The sequence below is a fragment of the Ylistrum balloti genome, unplaced genomic scaffold, assembly GCF_031769215.1.
Source record: "Ylistrum balloti isolate Yb309-2 unplaced genomic scaffold, AGI_CSIRO_Ybal_v1 Utg369602, whole genome shotgun sequence".
Taxonomy (NCBI): domain Eukaryota; kingdom Metazoa; phylum Mollusca; class Bivalvia; order Pectinida; family Pectinidae; genus Ylistrum; species Ylistrum balloti.
The window spans coordinates 965,644-988,458 of record NW_026781882.1 but is presented as its reverse complement, the minus strand read 5'-3'; the positions used below and the strand labels follow the sequence as shown (position 1 = coordinate 988,458).

The window sequence follows — 22,815 nt, the reverse complement described above, 5'->3', positions numbered from 1 at the left end:
ACTGAACATCGCAGTACCAAAATTTTCAACACCATTGATTTCCTGAATTTAGAAGACCCGATAGAATACTTTACTACCGAACTTTTTGAGATAGGCAAATAATGTATTCCATAGTCCAAACGAAAACACAGCAAAAAATCGTAGATTGATAAAGATTGTGATAAAACTATTAGAAATAGGAAAACCGCTTTGAAGCAATTCAAAAACAATCCCATAAAGCGATAGTTGAAACAACTATAAAATCATTAGGACAAACGTCTTGAAGATGCCATGTGTCCAAAGTAATTACTAATACATCCTCCAAAAAGGTAGTGGATATGATAAAACTAATCAACGAAACATCGTTCAAAACCATGGGACATCTGAAAACAAATTGAAAGTTAGCAACATCGAAATTTTATATTGCAAATGCGTTCAGATCTGCTTTTAAAAAAATCGTCTGCACATTATCATTCCAAAATATTAAAAAACAAAAATTAAGACCACGCGAAAAAAAAACTAAATTGAAATTATCTACCGAAAACAATGAAACTTACAATCAACCTATCTCAATGTTAGAACTTTTCTAATGTCCCAAAGTCATAGATAGAAAATGGCAACTGTGATTCCTGTCCCTAAACAGGGTAAAGATACGATAGATTACTCCAGTAACTGCCCAATATCACTCACGAGTTGCGTTTGTAAAACTAGAACGGATGATGGATTCGAGATTAATTTGGTATCTGGAATCCTATCATATAATATCACCCCTACATAGCGGTTTTAGATCTAAACGTGGTACCAAAGATCATTTGAGACTTGAAACCTTTGTGCGTGAGGCATTTCTTAAAAAGCACTTGGTTACTGTTTTCTTCGATTTGGAAAAGGCTTACGCCATAACGTGGAAATACGGCATAAAGAAAGATATGCACAATATAGGTATTACAGGTAATCAAATACATTTTATTTCAAATTTTCTATCAGATATGATATTTCAGGTTAAGAATGGAACGACCCATTCCGATGTTCATCAGCAGGAAATGGGTGCACCACAAGGCAGTATTCTCGCGGTTACACTATTTGGACATAAAATTAATAGTATTATCTCCTTCAATGGACAGCGCTCTTTCTGTCTCTATGCTATCGATCTAAGCATCAAAAGACAACTACAACAATGTCTGAATCGACAACAAATTTGAGCAGATGAAAATGGATTTAAATTCTCACAATCAAAAACAGTTTGAATGCATCTTTGTCAAATTCGGAAACAACACGACTATCCCAATCTACCTCATTGTGGTGTACCCCAATGAGACACTGTTTCATATATTTGTTAAGCAATTCTAAAGGTGGTGTCCCACACTGATTGGGGAGCTGATAGGAATGTTTTGCTAAGCCTTCATAGAGTTCGTGGTATATCAAATTTAGACTACGGTTCCATTGTGCATGGATCTACTAGACCTTCATATCTCAAATTATTAGACACCGTTCATCATCAGTGTCTTAGGCTCACTCTCGGAGCTTTTAAGACTACACCTACAGCATGCTTCTATGTAGAAGCTAACGAACCATCACTATATGACCGTCGAAATAAATTGGCTTTGCAATACACCATTCAGCTAAAGTTAAATCCTTCGAATCCAAATGTTCCACTCATATTTGATCCAAAATATAAAACATTGTTTCAAAACAAACGAAAGACCATTCTACCATTCGGTATTCAGATTTTCGCTCTTCACAAAAAAATATTGACATTGAGCAAATTCAGTCATTTGGAACGATGTAAATTCCATCCTGACTTTTGGATTCACCTGAGTATTACTTTTCACTTCATGGAATGCTTAAATCACACACTGACAATTGCACCTTTCTTTCATCCTTCTCTTATAAAACATTTCTTTCTACATTTATGTACTGATGGTTTAAAAGATAACGATGAGGTAACCGCGGCCATGGTTTCAAAAAAAGGAAGTCTATGGATGGCGGCTATCGAATTCGGTTTGCTCAACAACCGGAATGGACTCACATGATTTTGAAAAAAAAATAGTTTAATCGCTACCATCTGTTGTTTTGAAGATTCATTTTACTGAATTTTAACCTTTTATTAAACATTTTAACCGCTCAGTTGCAGTAGGAATGGAGTCAATGTACCGATAGTAAATTGCACTCCGTAAACCTATCATCGGTGAATGGTCTCAACGCTAGAGACAATTACCGAGACGACGTTGTTCTTGACGTCCTCGGATGGGCCCTACATACCTTACGCATTCATATATGTTGAAAGGCGAAAATAACCCTCGGTATATTGGACGTGATGAGCCATCCACCGTCAAACTTTTTTGAACTGCATTGCCCTTCTGCTTACTGTTTCCTAGTAACGTTACAAGTCTAAAGACCCTTTTTGAAACTTAATTAATCAAAATTTTAGGTTATCTGAGAGATGTTGGTCTGTACCATGGACTATGACTTACAATTTTACTTCTTTGTGATAATGTAACCATTTAAGATATTTAGCATTTTTCGTTTACCTTTCCGTTTGTTTGATGTTATTTCGTTTTTAGGTCGCTGTGTGTTTTACCGTTTGATGGCTGTAATAACCTTTTATGTGTTGACGGCCGTTAAGATCGTAATAATAATGATTAGAAATCTTTTTACAATATAGGTTTTGTTTTTAAGAGTATATGTATTCAGATATTTTTCAGTAATGATGTAAAAATGTAATAGATAAACCTGAGTTCTAATGAATGTGCATAAACAGAATCAGTAGAATATTATAGATGCAACGTAAAAATACCAAATGCAATTGTCTCTTACCTGCATAGAAAATCACTTTAAAACCATTAAAGATATTTCGAAAAAAAAAGTTGCTGTGCACATTTATTATGCAAATGTGCATTACATGAGGTTTCTGCCATAATTTCTCTCTTTCCAAACCTATTTTTAATTCAGATGAGGTTTTTGGATAATCAGGTCATCCAAACGTTTAGTGACGATGCTCGAGGCCCAGTGAGCAGACGAGAAAAACATTTTTTAATCATTCATAAGTTATTTGATTTTAAAATGCTGACACACTGCAGAAAACACAGATTATTAGATGTGAATAAAGTCAACTAGTTTATCTTTTAAAAAATAGCATGAAATGATTTCAACGAACAATGTTTTTTTGCACTTCTTACTATTTTCAAAGTCTATACTAAGCTGATTTCTGGAAAAGCTATCTCGAATCATGGCATGAGTCAGGCCAACGGGTGATACAACTATTATAAAGTTGCTGTCCCATACCAACTGTGAAATTATATGGAATAAAATCAGTGTTTACTTCTAATGATGGATATATAATGTGAGGTTTTACTTTTAAACGTTTTCAGGTCACATGGTTGCATATACTTTCATATCTGCATGTTGTTCTGGTTCACGATATTAATATGAAATTTCAAAATGTTGTATTTTCTGCCTTTCTGCAATACATTTAAATCATTGATGCAAATGCAAACTATAATAAGTTACACGATGATGTGGCATATTTAAAATAATAAATCCTTTAGAGTTACTAATTAATTTCTATCCCAATGACGAAGTTGGGAAATGGAGAATGAAAAATGTGATCAGCGTATCAGTCTGTTTGTATACAGAATATGGTACTGACTACCACTAACCTTTGTCGCCGTTAACAGTACCTGTGCTCAAGATTTGGAAACGACTAGTATTTTTTATACATATGTTCATTAGAGTATTGTAAGCATCGATGTAAGCTACATTTCTAACAAACTTTAGAGGTCAAAAGTCAATTGATGAACAAGGTATTGTTGGGAAGCACTAAGGATAATAGCTCATTTTTTCGCTGATATATCTGTTTGTCATTAGCTCCCCTTCATTTGATATTTTGTGAGCAGTACTCTGTAGTAAGGAGCTGTTATACTGTGATAGCTGATATATATATAGACTGTTTTATGACCATGCATCTTTAAGCGTATGGATGATCAGCGAAAACATTGGCTTGAATAGCATGTACGGAGATTGCGGGGATACTGCTTAATTGATATCAATGAAGATTGGATACTTACAACACAATCAACTTATTCAAAACTGACATCTTATAGCAATGTACAGAATTTTAAAAACATTATCTTTAAGGAAATGCTGACCCCTGTCGAACCCAACAAAATTGGCTGAAATTGAAATACTAATATTTTGGCTTTTAAATGCCACCTTTACCGGTTTTTGATTTCCCTGAAGTTTTCACCAAAAATTCTTGACATAGAGGGTCAGATAATATATAAAGATGTTTAGTACGCTCAAACTGAAAGTCCAAGCTTCAGTTCTTTGAAAAATTGTCTTAACAGAAGAAATGTCAGAAAAACACATTTTTTTTTTTTAATTTGAATTTTTTTTTTATTTTGCAATATTTTGATACATATGTAGCAGGGATGAAATTGGTTGCTTTTATTTATTTGTTTAATTAATAAGTTGTTTTTTTAACGCGCCGACTGTCATTGTCTGTACCGTGTTTTCGTGTATTGTTATAACCGCGTCCGTGTATCGTATCCCATGTCATGATTGGTTATAGTGTTGTGTTACTCGTCAGGTATGTCGTTCTGTTCGTATCCTATGGTGTGGTTTGTAATTGGTCATTGAGTTAGTTTTTTTTATTGGTTCGTTCCTTCTGGTCAGTTTGGTACCTTTGTTGTTTTGTGTCCGTGCTTTGTTCTTAGTTGGGCCAGTACCCTTAGTGGACGTTGTAAAGGACGTACGTGACAACAGTATCGGCGTTCATCTGAAAGGCTCTGTGCTATACATAGGTATCTGCAAATGGTATACTTTTGTATATTTTTGTAATGTTATAAAATCTAAGATATGTTTATTATCAATTAATTACTTTACAAATTACAAGTCACATCTTGTAACTATATATTGTAATTTATTGTAACCGTATGTGTAGTCTCTGTGAGTTGAAAATGTATAAGAGTTATTTCCCTTATATTAACTTAATTATTACGTTTATGTGTACGTGTGAATGTGATTTGTGGTACGTGATGTGTACGTGTGAATGTGATTTGTGATACGTGATGTGTACGTGTGAATGTGATTTGTGGTACGTGATGTGTACGTGTGAATGTGATTTGTGGTACGTGATGTGTACGTGTGAATGTGATTTGTGATACGTGATGTGTACGTGATGTGTACGTGTGTGTAAATGTGATTTGTGATACGTGATGTGTACGTGTGAATGTGATTTGTGATACGTGATGTGTACGTGTGAATGTGATTTGTGATACGTGATGTGTACGTGTGAATGTGATTTGTGATACGTGATGTGTACGTGTGAATGTGATTTGTGATACGTGATGTGTACGTGTGAATGTGATTTGTGATACGTGATGTGTACGTGTGAATGTGATTTGTGGTACGTGATGTGTACGCGTGAATGTGATTTGTGGTACGTGATGTGTAAGTGTGAATGTGATTTGTGGTACGTGATGTGTACGTGTGAATGTGATTTGTGATACGTGATGTGTACGTGTGAATGTGATTTGTGATACGTGATGTGTACGTGTGAATGTGATTTGTGATACGTGATGTGTACGTGTGAATGTGATTTGTGATACGTGATGTGCACGTGTGAATGTGATTTGTGGTACGTGATGTGTACGTGTGAATGTGATTTGTGGTACGTGATGTGTACGTATGAATGTGATTTGTGGTACGTGATGTGTACATGTGAATGTGATTTGTGATACATGTATATTATGTTTTAAATGTTGTTATTTGTGTGAATGTACGTTGTGTACGTGTGTGTGATTTGTGGTACGTGATGTTGTTGTGTACGTGATGTGTATGTGAAATTTGTGGTACCGTCAAGTGTGAATGTGATTTGTGATACATGTATATTATGTTTTAAATGTTGTTATTTGTGCTTATTGTAGGGTTTGTTGTGTACATATTAAAACCGTCAATAAAGGACACGAAACCTAAATAAGTGGAGTGTTTTATTTCAAACGCCAAGCCACCTCTGTTACACATATGTACCATCATATTGTCAAAGTGCTTGTGGTATGGACAACACGAGGCGGCCATCTCAACAGAAGGCAATCACTTTATTGATGACGTAGCACACAGTACACAACAACAATACAAGGGGACTAACTCAAGCGACTTTGCACACACATGGTAAGACTACACATATATTATCTATACAGCAGTGATCCTTGTTAATTAATCTGTATATGATTTGGTTTTATACACCATGAATTAACACTTTTTTCGTTGTAAAATACCACTTTTATTTAATTTGGTGCATGGCAACACTCCACTGTGTATGAAAGAGGTCCTTTGTCCGCTAACACTACACCGTCTCTGTCTTAAATTGTACAAAAGTTCAGAACAGTATTTGTAATACATCATAGAAATAAATAAACGGGTATTACAATTTCGTATATTTTTCTATACATGTTGCTACTGGAGTAAAGTAAATAAAATATAGATACCACAATTTGAATGTCTTAATTAATCATACGTAATTGCTAGTATAAAAAAGGTAATATCTTTGTCAATCAAAGAAGACGAACTAACAGCAAATCACGGAAAACTAACATCAAAGCCATGCGGCGCGGGGGATGTTTAGTTGCGTAAAGCCATGGGGCGCGGGGGATGTTTAGTTGCGTAAAGCCATGCGGCGCGGGGGATGTTTAGTTGCGTAAAGCCATGGGGCGCGGAGGATGTTTAGTTGCGTAAAGCCATGATGTTTAGTTGCGTAAAGCCATGCGGCGCGGGGGATGTTTAGTTGCGTAAAGCCATGCGGCGCGGGGGATGTTTAGTTGCGTAAAGCCATGGGGCGCGGGGGATGTTTAGTTGCGTAAAGCCATGGGGCGCGGGGGATGTTTAGTTGCGTAAAGCCATGCGGCGCGGGGGATGTTTAGTTGCGTAAAGCCATTGGGCGCGGGGGATGTTTAGTTGCGTAAAGCCATGCGGCGCGGGGGATGTTTAGTTGCGTAAAGCCATGCGGCGCGGGGGATGTTTAGTTGCGTAAAGCCATGCGGCGCGGGGGATGTTTAGTTGCGTAAAGCCATGGGGCGCGGGGGATGTTTAGTTGCGTAAAGCCATGCGGCGCGGGGGATGTTTAGTTGCGTAAAACATTGCTTTAAAAACTTGTATAACCTACATATAAGTACAACGACAATATCCAAATAAACACGTTCCAAAGTCCACGATACTTTATAAACCAACTTTCATGTCATGTTATCGTCTAGATCATTCAGTCTAATACCAATACATCCATTGCTTCAGCTTTGTCTTCGTCAATTTTCTGTAATGCAGAATGTACATCTATGTCATAAATTCATCACGTAGTGACATGTTTCGCTTATACATGCAGATTTAAACTAAGATGGCGTCGTGCATATATCGACTCGAATAATCAGCATACAACGTACAAATCTCGCAGCACTACCATACTGTTTTATCAATGCATTCGCGAACCAGTTCTGTTCCTATCCATGCTTTTTTGGAAACATTCTGTGAATATCGTCTTCATATAACTTTGATTGTTGTTTCCATGTTACTTTAACTGTTGTAGGACACATTACATAAACAAACAAGAACGATTTTTTAAAAAAGAGTTTCACATGGTTGTTAGCACCTACCTCGTCTGTTTTAGGATACTTTACTCCGCCCCGTAGTTTTCTTCGAAATCTTTCCGGAATGCAGAAACATAAATGGTCACACACTGGTACCACTAATCCCGGATCGATTGGCTTTCGAGCTTGCAAGCAAACATAATCAAAGTCATTATGATATGATAATGGCATTTCATCAATGCTATAAACCGTAAAAACAAGAACGGATATAATGTTGTTTTTAACCTTAAATTGTTGTGATCTTTTTCATTACTTATAGTTACTTACACGTCAACCTACATTCTTTTATTGGCATATCAAGTGTCTATAATTTCTTGTAAAACTTTTTTTTTTGGGGGGGGGGATTTAAATTTTCTGTTATTTTATTTAAATGTATATTCAGTTTACAGGAACCACATTCTCTTTGCTATTATTTAAATGATGGCCTAACACTTCTAGAAGAAATCTTTTCTTGTCTTTGACATCGCTGGCAATTAATATCAAAACGTTATCTGCGTAGAAATAAATCTGATATGTAAACACGAGATTCTCGTGCAATCATTTCTTTATGTTTTCTTAAAACCAAACCATCTGTGTTGACATTATATTTGTTTCCGTTATATTATAATGAGAAATTCTTATGATCTAAAATATTTCTGCATAAAACGAGGACAAAATACCATTTAAGAAAACGTTTACTTGGGTTTATGTCTAGAATGAAAGCTTATCACACAACACTATATTACCTTGTAGACGGCTTACGATGGTTCCAACAATTAGTACCAAAAGTATTCCAATCGGAAACAACCATTTATAGGAGAGAGAATATAGTACATCCAGGCCTTGCCTGTAAATTAATCAAATATACATGTGATCATTCAAATAGAAGCATCAAATCGCTCCTCAATAGGAAATAACAAGTGTATTCCTTAGATGCTGATATCAACGACGTAAAATGTTTCAAAAGTTTCGTTTCTTTGTATTTATATACTGTATATGCATTGTTTTGTATATCCATTAACCCTTTGATAGCCCTAATGACCTTTTATGTGTTGACGGGCCCTTCATACTGTAATAATAATAATATTTGTTTATCCATGAATATACTGCCTTTATCATATTTACTACAGGTTACATTTTTAGTAATGGTGCCAAATAAACCGGAAAGACGTATTGCATATCTATACAAATAAATTTTATTTCTGAAGTTTCTTAATCAACCTTTAGCCAAAAATTCGATTTATGTTAAGACACACACAAAAATGCCAATGCATTGTATAGTGAAACAATTCAAATATTATAATTGAAAACAATAACATTTCTTATATATCTGCAAATTGTTCTACAAAGCAACAGAAAAATTGCCTTTCAATGGAGTTAAGCTTTGAATTTTAACTGAAATGTCAATGTTTGAAAATTGGTATAAAATTTCTAAATATTTGTTTTAAAGTACTCACGGTCCAGAAACTACTGAAACAGGTGTTGTCCCACCTATAGTACTATTCCAATCAGTCCACGATGTATGATCAGATACGGTTGTATTTGTAAATTTGGAAATATTGAATATCGGACAACTTTTGGTTGAAGCCGGTTCTAATATTGCATGAACACGTACTCCTGGGGATAGTAGTTTTCCAAATGATATCCATCCTACAATTACGAATGATACAAAACCACCGACTGACGCCCCCTGTGAACATACGACATAAAAAAATTATGCAATATTGATATTTGATACCACTTTTAAACACACAATTGCCCCTGAATTCAACATCGAAGGGAAAACGATACGAAATAATGTATTCAGTTGCTTCGCCTTAGAATAATAATACAGTACACTTGTAAAATCGGGTTCTAGCAACACTTACTCACACGTCAATGGAGAAACTTGGAGCCAGTGTTTCGTAAAATACGAAATTCAAAATAAAATAAAAGGGAGAGGACAAGAATACCTGTAAAAAATAACAATCAAATAACTGGGGAAATCCTTGGGTCAACAGGCAAGTATTATCACATCAAAATGAAAGACATTTTGCCTCTGCAGAGAAATCAACTGAAGAAGCATAATGAACTTACTTAACTCTAACTTACCTGTGTGAAGAACTTAACTCTAACTTACCTGTGTGAAGAACTTAACTCTAACTTACCTGTGTGAAGAACTTAACTCTAACTTACCTGTGTGAAGAACTTAACTCTAACTTACCTGTGTGAAAAACCTAACTCTTACTAACCTGTGTGAAAAACCTAACTCTAACTTACTTGTGTGAAGAACTTAACTCTAACTTACCTGTGTGAAGAACTTAACTCTAACTTACCTGTGTGAAGAACTTAACTCTAACTTACCTGTGTGAAGAACTTAACTCTAACTTACCTGTGTGAAGAACTTAACTCTAACTTACCTGTGTGAAGAACTTAACTCTAACTTACCTGTGTGAAGAACTTAACTCTAACTTACCTGTGTGAAGAACTTAACTCTAACTTACCTGTGTGAAGAACTTAACTCTAACTTACCTGTGTGAAGAACTTAACTTACCTGTGTGAAGAACTTACCTGTGTGAAGTGTGAACTTAACTCTAACTTACCTGTGTGAAGAACCTAACTCTAACTTACCTGTGTGAAAAACTTAACTCTAACTTACCTGTGTGAAAAACTTAACTCTAACTTACCTGTGTTAAGAACTTAACTCTAACTTACCTGTGTGAAGAACTTAACTCTAACTTACCTGTGTGAAGAACTTAACTCTAACTTACCTGTGTGAAGAACTTAACTCTGACTTACTTGTGTGAAGAACTTAACTCTAACTTACCTGTGTGAAGAACTTAACTCTAACTTACCTGTGTGAAGAACTTAACTCTAACTTACCTGTGTGAAAAACTTAACTCTAACTTACCTGTGTGAAAAACTTAACTCTAACTTACCTGTGTGAAAAACTTAACTCTAACTTACCTGTGTTAAGAACTTAACTCTAACTTACCTGTGTTAAGAACTTAACTCTAACTTACCTGTGTGAAGAACTTAACTCTAACTTACCTGTGTGAAAAACTTAACTCTAACTTACTTGTGTGAAAAACTTAACTCTAACTTACCTGTGTGAAAAACTTAACTCTAACTTACCTGTGTGAAGAACTTAACTCTAACTTACCTGTGTGAAGAACTTAACTCTAACTTACCTGTGTGAAAAACTTAACTCTAACTTACTTGTGTGAAAAACTTAACTCTAACTTACCTGTGTGAAAAACTTAACTCTAACTTACCTGTGTGAAAAACCTAACTCTAACTTACTTGTGTGAAGAACTTAACTCTGACTTACTTGTGTGAAGAACTTAACTCTAACTTACCTGTGTGAAGAACTTAACTCTAACTTACCTGTGTGAAGAACTTAACTCTAACTTACCTGTGTGAAGAACTTAACTCTAACTTACCTGTGTGAAGAACTTAACTCTAACTTACCTGTGTGAAGAACTTAACTCTAACTTACTTAACTCTAACTTACCTGTGTGAAGAAACTTAACTCTAACTTACCTGTGTGAAGAACTTAACTCTAACTTACCTGTGTGAAGAACTTAATTCTAACTTACCTGTGTGAAGAACTTAACTCTAACTTACCTGTGTGAAAACCTAACTCTAACTTACCTGTGTGAAGAACTTAACTCTAACTTACCTGTGTGAAGAACTTAACTCTAACTTACCTGTGTGAAGAACTTAACTCTAACTTACCTGTGTGAAGAACCTAACTCTATGAGTATGAGTATTCATTTTTTGCTCTCTTTCTGACAGTTCAGCGACTAATTTTCTTGTTTTTGAAATGTCGGTTTCCCAACTTTGTTTCCTTCATTACGTCTATTGTTTATATTGACGTAATAGTCATACTTACCAACGCATTTGCGGTTGGTACAAACCATCCTAGGAACATCATGCCTGAAACTGCACCACCCATGCATGCACCAGTGACATCGAGTATCTACAAATATACAGGGTTAATCCCAGAGTAATGTATATAATGTTTTTTTTTTCAATAGAGATCAATGTATTTGTTTTCCATATATCCATCACATTGTTATAATACAAAATATACTGCAGAGAGAGAACACAATGATAAATTATAATAATGTTTAATGAATTTTGAATTGTAGCTGAATGTGTTGCATGAATTCCAATTCTTGTTCGAAGAAATTTAATATTTTGATAAATGTATCTGCGTACAATACACATGTAAACTATATTCAATAACCATACCTACATTACATGGAAGTTTATGTGTGTGTCCCACCAATAAATAATCACCTTTTAAATCTCCATATCTCTGTGTTTTAGATGTTAGATAGTACATACTGACTAATGTAACATAACACAGTAAACTATTGCAACATGTATCAGGAATATATTGGTAAAGAATTACTCTAGATACATGTAAATGGTTTGACACACTGGTTAGTAATACTAAAAGTGTTTGTGTCAGAACCGGATGGCCATGTTGCAAGCTAGCTATCAGCTAATAGCCATAGGGACTTCATATGTAATGATGAGAAATACATTTACTAACCTTTTTTCAAATAAATCAATAACTTAAAAATGGCATAATAATGATTTATGATGAATTTATGGTATGTGTACATGTTCAACTATTTTTTTAATCTACATTTTTCTATGTACGAAATGTAGTAGAATGATGTCGACAGAATGTGATAGTGTCAATAATTTGATTAAATCATAAAGACCAACCGTATTACTGAGTTGTACTATATAATACACATCACGAAGGTAAATGTAGATACCTATAAATCTATCAAATAACTGCCTTGAACTATATCTATATGTTACCTGAGACAAAGGTCTTCGGGGCCTTATTCTAAACAATTTTGTCTTGCCTCATCAATCGTTTGTCGAGTATCTGTAGAAAATCTACATTTTCGTATTTTCTCAGAAACCCTGTATCATTTTCAATGCAATCCGCTGAAATCTTGGCCAAATATGGACCAAACTTGTCAATAACATGATCCTCGCATCAAATGGGAAAACCAGTGTTATTCAGATATAATGGCCTTAAGGTGTTTAACCAAAATGTTGAAATTCATTACTCCCTACCTTAAATTGATACATTTTAACATTATTTGTTTACAATAGATATATCTTAAACCCATTTAGAAGAGCTTGCTTGAGACTCGTGGTATGTTCATATTGCCACTGGCTCACCCAAGGGGCTAAATGGCGCAGCATCAAACGAACTAACATTTCCAACAACCTTTTCACAACCTAGGTAAGTAAAATCAAACGTTATAACTGACGAATCCGTTTGATCTCATGTCGTGGTATTGAAACTGTTTCATTACATAATACCTACCCTTGATATTGGTCCCTTGATTCCAGTAATAGCGTAAGCAATAACTATGGCAAAACCCCCGAAAAGAAATGCTGAAAGAATAACAGGTCAAATAATCAATCCTCAAATATCAACTTCTTTCGCATGATACAAAATCTACCAAATCTATCAATTATAACTAATTGGCTGCATTCCCTCTATGATAACTCTTCTTTCTTAGGGTTATGTAGACTTACAATATTATTATAATTAGATTCTTAACGACCCGTCAACTCATAAAACGACATCAGGGCCAACAACCAGTGAAACACGCAGCAATCCAAAACGGGAAAAAAACATCAAACAAACTATAAGGTAAAAATCGTTATCGTAACGTTTCAAGTATATGAATACCGTTTCTTGAACTGTTGAGATTTATTAAAGACTAGGTTATCTGAAAGATGTTGGTCTATATTATAAAATATGCCTTACCATTTTAATCTTTTGTGATAATATAGCCATGATTTTTTTGCATTTTTCTCTTACCTTTTGATTAGATTTTGTTTCCTTTTTGGATCGCTGTGGGTTTAACCAGTTGATGAAATTTAAGGTGTTGACGGGCCGTTAAAATTGTAAGAATGTAATTATTATTATCATTATTGCATTACAAAGGCGCTATTACGTTTTGGTCGTTGAAAGAAACCTTTGATGAAGTCGTTATCAGACTACTGGTACCTGATGTTTGGGTGATTCGTATTGATTTCTTATCAGACATCGGTTTGGTGTGTGGTTTGATGATATCTTCCCAGAATAAAGCCGATATTGCACTTAACATCGACGACATTGTACTGCAAATCAAAATAGGCATGTAGAGATGTCTCAATTCTGGTCACGAGTGAAAACTAGAATAGCTATGTAAACTGAAAATGTCAACACAATACTGACTGGAGCTCTTTTATTTTATTATTATTTGGGAGCTGTGAACAAAGCAATGCAATGCATATCGCTTTTAATGATATTCAATATTGTTATGATAGTTGAGTAAGAGTAATAGAATACAGATACAATTGACAATATTCTGTTGAGCACATGACCTATGTAAGCTTACATTACATAATCTCTTGTTCATTTGAAATGCGACACACAGCTTACCTAATGTGCATTTGAAAAAAAACCCATGTCAACTATAGTAACTGAAACAAGTTATTTTAATTATGTTTAGACCATCAGGTTCCACTTTGATATTACCTGAGTGATGCACTGAATAATGCCGCTAAGAAAAGCCCCGGAAGGCAAGGCGTGTCCTGGAAGACATCTCGCACCATTTTTGCCATTAACTGTAGGATATATTTATAATTTGCAATGGTATCATTTATTAATAATATCGAAACGTATTAGTTGGATCAGTTCAGAATAAAATTACTTTATAAGAAGGTAGGTTAACCACTCTGCGGACGTCGTGATGAGGGCGGAGTTCAGGGTTTACAATTGTAGTCTTCTTGATAGACATCGCAATTCGTTTTCATTTTTGTACATTATATTTATATAGTTGTTCATATTGAATTTGAGCATAATCTATTGTTCTAAGCAGATTTAAATATGTATTACTCTGTAAAATAAATAAATCAGGTCAGAAATAAAACTAGAATTAGATTAAAAATCTTACAAGTCAGCAATAAAATCACCTGATTCTGATTTCCGACTTGTTTCGCAACAAGTGGGTCACATCCAGTTGCATGATAGTAAGAGAACATGACAGCTCCTGACAGTACAGCTAGCATGGCAATACCAACGGACAATAAGGACGAAACGAAAAACATTCTGAAATGTCAGAGTCCATGTCATTCATTCCAAAAGGTGTTTTAATTGTAAATGGTCCAAACAACTGATCCGCAATTAAGTGATGAGGATGTTACATTTTACGAGATTTTGTGTTGAGAAGGATATGCGGAATTATCTGAGAACTCTCAATAAGAGGACACTTATTCTAAAGGTTTCACAAGAAAAAAAACTTTGTCAATATTGTGTACATTGTTCACAATTTACGACTACTTACAATTCACAATTTACTTGTTCCTTCTTTAAAAAAAACAATTAAGACATTACCTTTTGGCTGCCGATACTGAACGAGTAGCTTTAATCCGCTGAAATGTAGTTTGTGTGAATGGCATTCTTAACCCTCTGATGAAATCACCAATAAAAAGGCTCCAGAACGACTGACGTAAAGTGGGATCGGGATCAAAACTAAAAATAATTCGATACGACAAATAAAGCATATACTATATATAGCATATAGACTGGCAGGTCTCGTGACACTTCGAAACTGATGTCATCAATGTCTGTATACGTTGTCCTTAAGCAAAAGAATAATCCTGGCAGCTTTCATGTATGATCTTTTCCTATCGGCGATAAAATATTATCAGTATTGTGAAATGCCCAATATTGTGTCTCACCTATTTACTATTTTCGGTGATTGATTTCTATAAGTACATATACGTACCGAGGTTATTCCTCCTCTCTTTCCCTTTTATATTTGGGCCGTGAAAAAATAATTTGTTCCCAATAACTTCTTACATGTCATACTCAGTGTCAATAAAGACAATGATAGCATTCCTTACATACGTTTATGTCTTTAGGGAAACCAGATAACAAATTTTATAAACAAAAAAAAATCAGTACTTACTCAAACATGTTAAATCGCCCTTTCTCCATTACTGTAGTCCAAGTTTTAGTAAGTCCGCCTGCCTCGATAGTACCCTTATTAAGAGAAATTGGTTTTGAATTTACTTTCTTTCAAAGTTAGCTTTACAACTTTGTATAATATCGAATACATTTATAATATTGATCCATGGGGTGAATTTCTTGCTCCGCGGGATTTTATTTAGAGTACACTCCGTTTTATTTGTAACAGCTCAACAGAAAATGAAATAAATTTAAACTTTAAGTAGTTCATACAACAACAGAAGAAATACAGGTGTGTCGAATGGAAAAGTTCCTCCTGGTGACATTACCTTAATTAGAATTGCGAACATTCCACCACACATGAGAATCGCTTGGAATACATCTGTCCATATCACAGCTGTGAATCCTCCCTGAAACCGATGGAAATGTAAATTACAGATATTGCAGGAGCACGAAAGAAAATACGATATACTAACAGAATAGTAAAGTCAAAATCAATGAAATTAGACCAAAATATAAAACAAGAGAAATTGTCATAGAGACTCTTGAAAAAAAGGCCGAGTGTTCCGGAGGGGTAAGCGTCTTTTACTTCATCGACAACATTTACCATGTACATCTTGGATATTCCCAAATGAGGACATGTAATTCAACAATGGAAAGGAAACCAAGGCAAACTAACGAGCATCGAAGACGTCCAGCTTCATAACTTATAAAGACATGCATCATACAGTTGGGGAGGTGCACTAGCAACATACATTTTAATTCAATAAATTTCATACTTATCATATATGAGATAATTTTAGAATAACGCCAAGTACATGTGTTTAATGTGAATCGTACCACTATTGGAATGAACTGAAATATGTCATGCAGGTTACGTTTAACCTAGGCACTAAAAGTCCACCAGAAGTGCCTACTGCCTGCAATCTCTATTCTTAGACAGGCAAAGATCAGCGTGGTACAATTTCGATGTCTACTTTAAATAAAACTAGCTGTAAATAAAATTGTATTCTATTTTGGTATTGTAACAATGGATTAGTCGGGAAGAAGGTTAGGGAATTTGTTGGGATGGGATAAAAAATCTTTACATAAAATGTTTGATTGAAATATCAAGTGTTTTCCCGTGTAAGGAATTGATTATCCATATGGAAGAATATATTGTTTTACTGCATCTACGATTAGTTTATTTTTTAAAAACAAACATGTCATATAGAACAGCAAATATAATACTGGCAATAAAGTGAGAAAAAAATTAAACGGGGATTCCTGACCCCCATCCTTCATCCTGGCAGAGTATGCATCTTCTGCTTCATCGACCTCGACGAACCCACCATGTAATGTCAATTCAAATACATAATGTCACGTTCCCAATTACAAACAAGGTAAATAACAGCTGAACCACTGGTATACACTGAAACAACAGCTGTCATGTGATAGCGTGCATTATAATAGTATTCTCTAGCACTACAACCATTAATGTGATGATGAGGTTCACTTACGCTGGGTGTTTTACCTTTTGATGACCCTAATGACATTTTATGTGTTGACGGGCCGTTAAGAGTGTCATAATGATAATAATAACTTTCAATGATGGTATAAATTGAAACAAGTGCCACCAATGTGATTATTTTGTATACTCACAATAATGGTATATATTAGCACAACAGCCATCAGCGTGATAATAGAAATCTCCATTGGAATATCAGCAACTAAAAATATATGCATATTAAAGTCTGTAATTCACTTGCTTTGTCACGTGATACATTCAGTGCTTTTACGCACACTTATCAAGTTATTATGTTTAGCATAACAATAACATCGATAGAGTTGTTTCCTCCATTTAAATGGTAATAATTATTTACAGCAATTGAAGACAAAGCTTTATAATAGATTTATTCGATTTCGCATTTGTGATATCCAATCTAATAAGTATTCAGCAGCGAGATCTGACACCACAATAGTGGTCACATGATCACATGGTCGGATGCTTAATACTCAAGGCATTGATGACATTCCCTAATCATTGCAGTAGAGAGGACGTGTCATTTTTAAAAAAAATAAATACTGCGTAATATTTGCATCTAAATTCCATACAGAAACGGATAAGAACATCAAAAAAAATTATTCGCTGACAAACAAACTTCGATGCCACCGGGAAGTATTCATAGAGTTCATTAATGGTAAGATACGATATTTGAACATTCGCAAAAAAGGAAATATATTAGTACATTGAACCCCCATTTTCCTTTATGTCGACCCTACTTTGTGTAAAACAATTAGATACGGCACAGAAAAAAAGAAGACAATATCACATGGCCATTTCGTCCTCCTAGGTTGTCCGTGATGCTAAGGGCATGAACCGTTAAACTCAAAGAGACGACTGAAAAAAGATACTTTGCATTTGCTGCAAGTATGAACAATCATTCACTCCGTAACAAATCTTGTGCAAACGCAGAAAAAAAAACATTTCTGCTGGTAATGGTGTCTGATGACATTTTTAATTTACCATCCGAAAGTTCTTTCTTTCTTCATCTTTAGTTCTCAAGAATGTTTTTATCAGAATAGTCACAAGGAATTGATGGTAGCTGACAGCAACAGCTGGTATACTAACGGGCAACAGGTGCGGTAGTTTGTATATTTAATTCATATTTCGATTTCATGATCATGTTATTTGTTTTCTTTTTACTATAAAAATGGTTTTATGTTTCAGAAAAATAATCACTCACCGATTTCCAACGTCACAGCTGGTACAAATACTACACTTCCGAGGTAGTTGACCTGTATTACAATAAATTTACCATTTACATGATATTGTAAAAATGCAATCAAATAAAATACTATTAACATTTAATATTAAATTGTAAAACAAATATTGTGCTTATGTTGACCACAAAGCTTCTATCTTCAACGCAAAGTTACACATGTATTTCGCAGGACCGACGATGGAAGATTAGAATCTATGTTATGATATTTGCTGTCAATCTTTTTTTATCGTTGTAATCGGCATTTTTATTGTTGATACGTTTTTTATCTTACAGTTAGTTTTTTTTTTCTTTTAAATTTGCAGATTTTCATGGCTAGACTAATTTATTTCTATCACAAATAGTTAAAGTACTAGAAACAAAAGATATTTCTCAAAAATGCGAATCGATATGATAATAGATACTTACCAATGAGAGCAAACTCAGTACTGTTGCAAAAAGTCTGAGTCCATGAGACTGATAACGGAGCTCAAAATACTGCGAAGGAAAAACAACACATTAAAGGCCTACCTAGTTCTTAATCGTATCATAACAGCGACAAAAAGACAAAAAGAAGCTGGGTTGCTATTTATTCATTAATATCTTAAAGCTTAGGATAGTAATTAGCGAAATATGTATATCGCATTGTAAATTATTATCTTAATTTCAGCTTTTGGATCTTAAAGTAACCTGATTTTAACAGCACAAATTACAGCGCTTTATACAGACTTGTTTACATACAAGGGGATATGAATAGACAAACGGTCCCACCTTACCGCTACCGGTAACCTAAAACAGGCTAATTTGGTGTACAAGTAGGGCAGTGAGCGGAGAGATAAAGAAACTCTTGTGTTCATTGGCACGCTAACTTGTAGACTAACTACGTAGACCCATTTCACCACTTTCCTCCCCGTTTCCTTCCAAAAGCAGGAGGCTCCAAATAGTAATGTCTCTGTTAGGCGTACTTAATTCGTTCCTTATCTAGCTGTAATGTACAAATTATCTGTGCGTTCTTCTCTACCTGTATTTAGCTCTAACATTAGTTGAATTCATAGCCTTCCTATCCTAATGACTTTGACAGTCGAGAATTGGTGTCTTCACAGAATGTTAATCAGTCACCATTGGCATCTGAAGAGTCGTCTGGAAATCCGATCCTTGTCCCCGGTCAGTTTCAAACAGTTTGTAGATCTGAATGTCCTCGCTGTCCGAGTTATCTACATACTCAACCTCACAATCATGACTAAGGCTTTGGTTTTTTACGTCTCTTCAGTCATAATGGTATCCTCGGGCGGTTTCAGGCGATGGATCAGCGACTATAGCCTCCTTCTTGTCCTACTAATGTGGTCTAAGCTTAGAACTCGTCTTTGGCGCCGACTTTCTTATTGCTTTTTGCTGGGTTCATGGGCACATGAGAATAGCAGGCAATGAAAAAGCAGATCGTGCCGCAAAGGATACTTTATCGCTACCATCTGTTGTTTTTAAAACTTATTTTACTGATTTTAAACCATTTATCAAACATTTTAACAGCTCAGTGGCATGAGGAATGGAATCAATTTGCTAGCAATAAATTGCACTCTGTGAAACCTATTATCGGTGAATGGTTTCTATGCCATAGAGACAACCACCAAGACGAAGTTGTCCTTACTTATGGGAACTGTCTGTAGTGCAGAATCGTAAGAGGCGTTCTTATGATGAACATTTGAACCAAAAGCTTTAGGAAGTTCGGGAATTTTGTATTCGAAGTGGACTTATTATTATTATCATTTTTACAGTCTTAACGGCCCGTCAACATATAAAAGGTCATTAGAGCCACCAAGCGGTAAAACACACAGCAATCCAAAAGGAAATAACATCAAACAAACCAGAAGGTAAAAGAAAAATGCTAAAAATCTGACATGGTGCTATTATCACAAAAGATAAAATTGTCTATAGTATAGACCAATATCTTAAAGATAAATTAGAATTTTACAAATCTCAACACTTTCAAAAAGGGTCTTTAGACTTGTAACATTACGATAAAAAAAATTCTTGAGTAGACAGGTCAATGCTGTCCAATAAACAATGTTTAACGATGAATGGCTCATCACATCCTATGCACCGAGGGTTATCTTCGCCTTTCAACTTATGAAAATGCGTACGGTACGTATGGCCCATCCGAAGATGGGCAAGGACAACTTTGTCTCGGTGGTTGTCTCTATAGCATGGAGACCATTCACAGACATGTTTTACGGAGTGGTAGCGATAAAGCTGTACTTTTTAAAGCCTGTGACACGAGATTGTTCATAAGTTGACGACCTGTTGCGCGAAAATAGGAATACGCTAGGAGTGTTTGTCCTGTCTTTATGCCAGATTTTATACGTCAATTTATCAATAAGTAATGGCTACATTTTTACGCAATTTACACGATATAGAATTATTCATCACTTGTTTAAACTCGCATAATTTCTGATAAATGTTTGCTTTTATTCTAAATACCAATATTCCGCCACCGACTTGACAGATCATATCAAAAGTATCCATACAAGAATATCGTATAACGCTCTTAGATTGTGTATATTATTTTCAGTTGATTCGAAATCTCGACAGTTTATTTTTCACTTACGAACGGTGACACATATGAGTGAACAATAACCACGGCATAGGAAGTGATTGTATTACCGATATATGGTTGTACATGACCTTACCAGTTAATGCCTAGTATATACACAATCTGAATACATCTATTTGACTTTAATTAATGCGGTCGCTATCTTGTATAAAAAATGTACTTGCTTCTCGTTCACTTTACCACTTGCTTCATGATGATATCGTAATTTTACCATCACCTCACCAATTATTGTGTAGGCGTCATTCATTTCTGAGATTATTAAGATTTCTTATAAACAATGTCCATGAGATTTGGGCGTATTTTTTAATCAATAAATTACGAAAAAAAATCTTAACATGCTTACGCTGACTCAACAAAAATCAAGTACCACAGAAGTGCCCACAAAACTGAACTTTTTTCGATATTGTTTGTTACTTTTCAATTCAGTATTCAACTAGTCAGTATTCAACATATGTTGGATAATAATGTTGATTTCTATGATGGTATCAATAAAATAATGTTCACCTCATAAACACTGGTAACGTCGAGTTTCCTTTGTGATGGTATTAGTAAATACAAAGCGACGATACGGCCAAAGAGGTTTCCTATAGATGACATGTACCACTGCATTCCGTACATGTACACTTCCGCCGGAACTCCCAACATCATGATGCCAGATTCATAGGAAACCATTAACGATAAGGCCAACGGAAAATACCACATATTTCCATCACCCAGAATAAATTGTCTGGTTGTTCTCTGGTTTCCTCCACGTAAGGAGTAGAACAAACCGATTCCCAGGGAGAAAGTCAAAGTTATAATGAATATGACGTAATCTTCCAATTTTAAAAATGCCATTTTTTATTTTGTGCGTTGTTAACCGTGAATTCAAAACCTGAAAATAGAACACAACAAATGAAATTTAAAAAGATAGTAATGCTTGAAATGTTACCCTTAGTTTAGATGACTAAATGGTTATTCAATTATTTATATCATAAACCATGCTGCTCAAACGGAAAATGGGCGTGTTCCGCGGTAGTTGCTACTCCAGTCACGTTTTCTGTTCCATTCCATTCTATCTCCGAAACCATTTTTAAAGCACAGAACGTAACGTCTATGTGAGCACCCAATGGCAGACTCAGTATGATACAATGTACCATCCGTCTGCGAAAAAAAAATCTTCCATTTTCTCTTTTATTTCGGAATCCGTTTTTTTCATTAACAAAGTTAGTATTTAAGTAAAATACGTAACTTCACTCTAAGCACACAATGAAAGAGTGTAATAATATCTATATAAAATGCGAAACGCAGAAAATCATTATAAATGTCAACTTCCCCAGCACATACCATACTTAGATATTTGTCTGTCCGTTCTTGTAATCCAAAGTCAGTTTATAATACACGCAATGTTTCTGATGAAGAAAACGCAGATGTACTTAAAAAGTTTTTCTGTTCTATTTCTAATAATATTGGTGAGCCTAATATTTTTCCAGACTTTCCTTCAATGTTCCTAATTCTATTGAATTTTTTTTTCTGAAACCGAAATAAAGGATATTCTTTTAACATTGAAGCTAAACAAGGCTACCGGAAAAGATCAAATCAGTCATGAAATGCGAAGAAATACCACTGAATGTGCTTGTATACCACTTAAATTGCTTTTAATCAGTGTAAGTTTCCGAGTCAGTGGAAAACAGTTAGAGTAGTACCTTTCTTTAGAAAAGTAATCGTTTTTATCTTCTAATTATAGACCCGCATCTCTTCTTAGTAACATATATATAATTTTGTCATTGGAAACAATTTTTGTATAAGCATCAGTCAGGGTTTGTTCCTGGACATTCTGCTGTTACACAATTACTAGAAATTTACCATAATATCTGTCTATCGTTAGAAAACAAGCTCCAAACATGTATGGTA

General features: G+C 34.9%; 1 protein-coding gene across 1 annotated transcript; it reads right to left on the bottom strand.

Annotated features, from left to right (window-relative positions):
• Positions 1-7,231: 7,231 nt before the first annotated feature.
• LOC132546032 (sodium-coupled monocarboxylate transporter 1-like) lies at positions 7,232-21,759 on the bottom strand. Its single transcript, XM_060209731.1, has 16 exons — positions 21,427-21,759; positions 18,744-18,812; positions 18,300-18,351; positions 17,215-17,282; positions 15,903-15,983; positions 15,575-15,648; positions 14,998-15,135; positions 14,577-14,712; positions 14,140-14,228; positions 13,627-13,739; positions 12,934-13,004; positions 11,467-11,553; positions 9,050-9,282; positions 8,339-8,439; positions 7,620-7,738; positions 7,232-7,282 (listed from the first exon to the last, which is right to left on the bottom strand). The coding sequence occupies exons 1-16, from the start codon at positions 21,757-21,759 to the stop codon at positions 7,232-7,234; spliced, it is 1,815 nt and encodes a 604-aa protein (XP_060065714.1).
• Positions 21,760-22,815: the final 1,056 nt, after the last annotated feature.

What these genes read in the sequence shown, in the direction of transcription:
- LOC132546032 (XM_060209731.1), bottom strand. Translation starts at nt 21,759, where the DNA reads ATGGCATTTTTAAAATTGGAAGATTACGTCATATTCATTATAACTTTG. An exon ending in AAGTCGGAAATCAGAATCAG is followed by an intron (nt 14,229 to 14,576) that starts GTGATTTTATTG and finishes TATATCCTACAG; the next exon opens with TTAATGGCAAAAATGGTGCG. An exon ending in GTTTCAGTAGTTTCTGGACC is followed by an intron (nt 8,440 to 9,049) that starts GTGAGTACTTTA and finishes ATTAATTTACAG; the next exon opens with GCAAGGCCTGGATGTACTAT.